Genomic DNA, 7,215 nt, shown 5'->3' with positions numbered 1-7,215 from the left:
TCTTGATGAACAAAATAGGCCTGGAACAAGACGTCTTGATGAACAAAACAAGCCTGCAACAAGACGTCTTGATGAACAAAACAAGCCTGCAACAAGACGTCTTGATGAACAAAACAAGCCTGCAACAAGACGTCTTGATGAACAAATCAAGCCTGCAATAAGACGTCTTGATGAACAAAACAAGCCTGCAACAAGACGTCTTGATGAACAAAACAAGCCTGCAACAAGACGTCTTGATGAACAAAATAGGCCTGCAACAAGACGTCTTGATGAACAAAATAGGCCTGGAACAAGACGTCTTGATGAACAAAACAAGCCTGCAACAAGACGTCTTGATGAACAAAACAATCCTGCTACAAGACGTCTTGATGAACAAAATAGGCCTGGAACAAGACGTCTTGATGAACAAAACAAGCCTGCAACAAGACGTCTTGATGAACAAAACAATCCTGCTACAAGACGTCTTGATGAACAAAATAGGCCTGCTACAAGACGTCTTGCTGAACAAAACAGGCCTGCAACAAGACGTCTTGATGAACAAAATAGGCCTGCAACAAGACGTCTTGATGAACAAAATAGGCCTGGAACAAGACGTCTTGATGAACAAAATAGGCCTGCAACAAGACGTCTTGATGAACAAAATAAGCTTGCAACAAGACGTCTTGTTGAACAAAATAGGCCTGCAACAAGACGTCTTGCTGAACAAAACAGGCCTGCAACAAGACGTCTTGATGAACAAAACAAGCCTGCAACAAGACGTCTTGATGAACAAAACAAGCCTGCAACAAGACGTCTCGATGAACAAAATAGGCCTGCTACAAGACGTCTTGCTGAACAAAATAGGTCTACTACTAGACGTCTTGATGAACAAAACAAGCCTGCTACAAGACGTCTTGCCGAACAAAATAGGCTTGCTACAAGACGTCTTGATGAACAAAAATAGGCCTGCTACTAGACGTCTTGCTATTGATGAGCACGATCTTAAGGCAATCAAGTCCATTTAAAACGTACACGCTCTACTGCCTCGAATGTCTCTCCCATTTCATTATCGATCCGCCCCCCCCCCCCTCCTTTTAGTTAAACTTGATAAGACACGCGTTTTTCTTACTTGGACAGAATGTAGGGAAACGTTTGACGGATCCCGCTGGGGCAGGGCCTCCTAAAGCTGTGTCAGGGCCTCCTAAAGCTGTGTCAGGGCCTCCTAAAGCTGTGTCAGGGCCTCCTAAAGCTGTGTCAGGGTCTCCTAAAGCTGTGTCAGGGTCTCCTAAAGCTGTGTCAGGGCCTCCTAAAGCTGGGGCAGGGCCTCCTAAAGCTGGGGCAGGGCCTCCTAAAGCTGTGCCAGGGCCTCCTAAAGCTGTGCCAGGGCCTCCTAAAGCTGTGCCAGGGCCTCCTAAAGCTGTGTCAGGGCCTCCTAAAGCTGGGGCAGGGCCTCCAAAAGCTGGGACAGGGCCTCCAAAAGCTGGGACAGGGCCTCCTAAAGCTGGGGCAGAGTCTCCTAAAGCTGGGTCAGAGTCTCCTAAAGCTGGGGCAGGGCCTCTTAAAACTTGGGCAGGGCCTACTAAAACTTGGGCAGGGCCTACTAAAGCTGGGGCAGGGCCTCCTAAAGCTGGGGCAGAGTCTCCTAAAGCTGGGGCAGGGCCTCTTAAAACTTGGGCAGGGCCTACTAAAGCTGGCTCCTTCCGCACCGATGGACGTGCTCATTTCTTTACTAGCCGGAAATTACCCGCAAACTGCGGGCTTTAGTTTGAGTATTAATAATCTAGTGGATTGGATTTAGATCTATATCAAACCTGGCGAGTGTTACTTTATTTTTTTTCTTTCGCTACGAAAATAAAAGTAGTGTCTGAAAATGGGTTTATTGTTAAGCCGAGATAGTTATATCAAATATAAAATACTGTGAAAACGGGTTTCCCCTATTTGATAAAAAGTTTCATCCTTTAATAGAGATAAATTTAGCTTTTTTATTTATTTTAATTTTTTTTTGGGGGGGGGGGGGGGGCGGTTGTGGGCTTGACATTTAACACACACTACGGTCTCCGCCACGATCTAAGGGATATTTGTGCCAAATTTTATCAAGATTGGTGAAACGGTTTTGATTTCTATGCGTGACATGTGCACGCGTGGGTATATATACATACTCCTTACTTTCAATTGTTTATATTAAAAAATCATGATTTATCATAAGTTTTAAACGAATGCATATTATAGGTCTACATTTCAACAGAATTACAGTTAGTTGTGTCTTAGTGTCTCAGTGTCTCAGTGTGTCCATGTACTGTTGAAACACTGTGTGTCCGTTCTCAGTCTCTTGCTTCCCTCCCCCCCCCCCCCCCCCGCTTTCCATAGATTTTCTCAATCTCCTTTTTCTCTTTCTGTCTCTCTATATCTCGTACTGTCTCTCTTTCTTGCTCCCTCTAATTCTTTCTCTCTCTTTCGCTCCTAATTTCTATCTTTCTCTCTCTCTTTTTCTGCTTCTTTCCATATCACTTTTTCTCTCTCTCACTTTTCTCTCTCTCACCTTTCTCACATTCTACCTTCTTCTTCCACAGTATTTCATCATGCATCTCAGCACTCGTCCTTCACTTTTCAGTAGTACTGTAACATAACAACTACCTGCCCCCCCCCCCTACAGACATATTTGTTCTCAGTGTTGACTGTACGACTGGAGGTAATGATGACGTCTCAGAATTTCTCAGACTTATGGATTGAACGAACTGGACAGAGCAATGTGGTCAGAGCAATGTGGACAGAGCAATGTGTGGGTCATAGTTGAAGAAATGCCAAAACCAAATTCATCGCTTGCTGGCACCTGGCACACAAAATGGCCGCTTGGTAAAACAAACATATGATAAACTAAAACAACTACTTATACACATTTAAAAACCATTATCACAATTAAGGCTGTTATGTTTGCTAGGTCATACACACACACTAAGAGAGTGCACATTCAAGCGAAGTAACCCTTGTTAGTATCAAGCAAAGTAACTCTGTATATACATATCGTCAATTATTTTTTTAATTCTTCAAATGTACAAATTCACCTCCTCACCATCACCTCATTAGTCACCGCCCTGTTCTCAATCTTTGTTTCTTAAGTACATCTTGTCTCATGGCTCAGATTCATTCATTCGTTACACAAATTGTCAGTGACAACTCAGATCGATTAATTCGAGGAAATAAGCGATGTAGGGTTCAGTCTGGATAAGGACAACATACGCAGCGGCCGCCTGTCTATGTAACTATTCAATTGATTCTAACAAGTTTTTATCTTTTTTTTTTTGTGTATGTGGGTGTGATATTGGTATTGTTAGAGATTTCCGAGACAAGTTGTTTCTATGAGTTTAACAAGGTTTAGCTTGGCTGGAATTTCTTTTGCCTACATTCGTAGTCACTATAAACAAAAATGTTAAAGATGTATTATGTGAAATACACTTCCAGTAATTTTTGTTTTTTTTTGCATTAAAAGGGTTATCGATTGAAACTTATAGTAGTTATGCTGATGTGGAAATTGTAATCAAACTGAATTTCTATTTGTTTGGACCATTACAATTATCTTATCTTTGACAGTTGATGTATATCGCTGAGAAAAGAATTACCAGCTCGTTGGACACACTGGTCACAAACTTGGAAAAATCTAGTTTGACTGTTATATTTTTCAAAGAAAAAAAATAATATTTTTTTTTATTTGGCAAGAGATCGAAAAAAATATTTCTCTTCAACGGACTAAAAGTCTTCGGGTATTTCCGTAGGTGGATACATGGGGGCAATCTTCATCCAAGTGTTTATAAATATTTATCATTGTTCAGGAACATGTTGCACTTGGTCATCTAAGTCTAGATCTAAAGGTCTATCACTGGAATAGTCTAAAGTGTAGAAGATTTATACTAACATCGTGGGGAGGGGGGGGGGTGTTCCTTTTTTCTTTTTAATCTAACATTCTTTAGTTATTAAGAGCAAAGTAATCGTTAAATAAGTTATACACAAGAGGTATTGCCTTTTAAAGTATTTTTAATTGTCTCTCCTGTTTTCTCTCTCGACTTCGACGCATCACTAGAAAACTTGACTTATTATCATTTATCATTATGTTATATATATATATATATATATATATATAATATATATATCATGGGCGTAGCCAGGGGGGGGTTCTTGGGGTTCAACCCCCCCCCCCGAAATGAAATCCCCCCCCCCCGAAGGGGGGATCGGAATTCAGTAATTGATTTTTTGCTTTGATTTTGTTTATTTTGGGTGACATTTTAATACTATACCATCACTTGTCTCAGCTCAGCCAAGGGGTTTTGAGTTTAAAACCCCTATCATAGGGTTTTGAGTTTAAAACCCCTACCTGGGTTTTTTTAGCTTAAAACTCCCTACCAGCGGGTTTTGAGTTTAAAACCCCTTACCATGCTTTTTTTTTTTTTTTTCAGTTAAATCCCTCTCTTCTAATAACAAAAAAAAAAAAAAAAGGAAACGACTATCCTCAAATTCTAAGAGCACATTTAAGGAAGATTTTGATTTATAACCCCCTATTCAATATTTAAAAAAAGCAAATTACACACTAAAAATTCTATGAGCGTAGCCTAAGGGTTTTGAGTTGAACCCCCTCCCCCTTCCTCTTCAATAGGGTTTGAAGCTAAAAAAATACCTCTTCAATATAAAAAAAAAAGCAAATTACGCACTCAAAATGTTATTAGCGTAGGTAAATGGGTTTAGTTTAAACCCCTTTTAGCGGGGTTTGAAGGTAAAAAATATTTCTTTAATAATAAAAACAAAGCAAATTATACACTCAAAATTCTATGAGAGTAGTCAAAGGGGTTTTGAGTTTAAACTCCCCTCCAGTGGAGTTTGAAGCTAAAAAAATAACTGTTCAATATAAAAAACGCACTCAAAATGCTATGAGAGTTTCCAAAAGGGGTTTTGAGTTTAAACCCCTTTCAGCGGGGTTTGATGCTAAACAAATACCTCTTTAATATAAAAAAAAACAAAATACACACAAAAATTATTTGAGCGTAGCCAAGCCAAGCCAATTGGGGGTTTTGAGTTTAGACCCCTCTCCTACAGTTTGCTTTTCTTAAAAGTTTAAAACCCCTCCAGATGGTTTTGAGTTACAAAAAAATTCTAAAGCAAACTACAGTTACCAAATACTATGACCTTAGCTAAATGGGGTTTTGAATTTAAAAAAAAAACAACTCCAGAGATTTTTTTAGTTTAAAATCCACAACAGATGATTTTGACGATAGAACTTCTCTTTTCGATATAAAAACTAAAGCAAACTACAGTCACCTAATTCCAAGAGCGTATTTTAAGAGAGGTTACACATTTCTACCAGTGGCGGGGCTCCATTAATAAAGTGCATCTGTCGAAATTGAAAAACACTAAATGTGGCTCAACAAAGATGGCTAAGATAGATTTTAGGAGTCAGTTATAAAGATCGGGTCTAAATCAAGGAAATCCTATACCGAATTGGGAGTCGACCCCTTAGTAAGGTTTTGACAGAGCGTCGCATGAGGTTTGCGGGACATATTCTCCGACAAATTAAATTACGCATACTTATGGGTTGCGATGACATCCTAGTACAACTTAGCGCCAGTAAGGCAGTGAGAATAGCATTTGAGGTTTTTTGAAATAAAACTTTTTAATAGCAGGAAAATTTACTGTAGATACCTCAGAACATTCATTTTGTTGGCTTTCAATACCCGAAATAGTGCTTGGCGGCGGGGCGAAGCGTTCCCCCAGATTCCATTGCTGTCAATGGCGGGGAGTCTACAATTTTTCCACTAACTCAGGAAGAAACATTGTAGGGCATAATAAACATCTTTCGAAAGAATGAAGGGTCAGAATGTAATAATGATCATGTACACACACACATACATGCTATTAATTTTTTTTTCTTCTCGGGGGGGGGGGGGGAAATCCCCCTTCCCAACCCCCCCCCCCCGAAAAAAAAATCCTGGCTACGCCCATGATATATATATATAACCAATCCCCAACATTGTGACCTTGATTAATCACTATTCATGAGTACTGCTTGTATTAACAGATGTTTACATCCCCGTGTAGCTCTGTGAACGTAACAATGAATGTGTTGATCTAGTAAAACCCAAATGTTGCCTACATTACTCACTGAGTATCATTGTCACGAGTCGTGTATATTTAGATCACGTAGATAAAACTATCACGTGACACTGGCCCTCGTTACAGTGTGACAGCCTCGCCTGTAGATGGACACGAGACATTCAGGGGAAATTTAACAAAAAATGGAACGTAGCCTGCTTCCCGCTACGCAGCCAGTCACATGATCGCCCTGAAGCCCATCTGACTTTACCCCCCCCCCCCCTCTACCAGTCCACGTGTATTGTAGTTATATAGCAGGTCTATACGGACGGAATCTGAATACATTAACATAGGCGTGTGGCTTTATCAAAACGTAGAGACGACGCTTCCTGATCATTATAAATTTAAATATGTTAAAAAACATATGTTTATAACTTCCACAGAATAGTGTAAAATCCTAATCAATAGCGTGGTGTAATTTCACTGATGCGTGTCATCAGGGCCGGCCCTAGCACAGTGCGGTGCCTGTGGGTGTCAATTTTGTGCAGAGCGGTTTCTCAGCTGCCTTTCCTTCCCCTTACCCGAAAGGTTAAAGGGCACATAGGGTGCACACTGCATGATGTCACCAGAGAGCCACATGTGAATCTTTTCAGTGAAAAATGATTTAAGAAGGTGTCTTGTAACAGATGGCTGGACTCGGGGGTGTTTTATGATACAAACAAAATGGCGCTAGACTCGTTATTCCATCTTTATATTGATACGTCACTACAACAAATATTTCCAGCAAACGTTTATCAAGTGGGTAAAAATGATATCGACTCTAAACATAAGAGGCCACTTCCTTATCCTGCAAGTTTCATGTCGGAAATGTTCCGGGCCGGTCGAGGAAATCTGGGGCTTAACTCTCATACTCATGCCTCCTTGCACCCTCCCCCCTTTCTGTGTTCAACTGTCCACCTTGCTTTAAGTCAATGGTTAAAACAATAACAATATTGGAGCGCGGTGTAATATTATAAAAACCTAGACTAAACTATGTGCTCTGTGAATTGGTTCAAATCTCAAAGCAAAGAACTTCTAGGAGGACATTCCGCAATGTGTAGACCGTCCGACACCAGACTCATGGCTGTCCGTCTTGGAAAAAGTCTTGGACGATGTCTTGGA

At 40.4% G+C, this 7,215-nt stretch overlaps 1 protein-coding gene across 1 annotated transcript; it reads right to left on the bottom strand.

Annotated features, from left to right (window-relative positions):
• Positions 1–1,073: 1,073 nt before the first annotated feature.
• On the bottom strand, positions 1,074–2,564 carry LOC129925742 (myosin heavy chain IB-like). Its single transcript, XM_056026405.1, has 2 exons — positions 2,519–2,564; positions 1,074–1,621 (listed from the first exon to the last, which is right to left on the bottom strand). The coding sequence occupies exons 1-2, from the start codon at positions 2,562–2,564 to the stop codon at positions 1,074–1,076; spliced, it is 594 nt and encodes a 197-aa protein (XP_055882380.1).
• Between the last annotated feature and the right edge of the window lie 4,651 nt (positions 2,565–7,215).

Source organism: Biomphalaria glabrata, chromosome 1 (genome assembly GCF_947242115.1).
Source record: "Biomphalaria glabrata chromosome 1, xgBioGlab47.1, whole genome shotgun sequence".
Classification (NCBI taxonomy): domain Eukaryota; kingdom Metazoa; phylum Mollusca; class Gastropoda; family Planorbidae; genus Biomphalaria; species Biomphalaria glabrata.
Note: the sequence above shows the minus strand (reverse complement) of the source record. Positions and strands in the feature narration are given on the sequence as shown.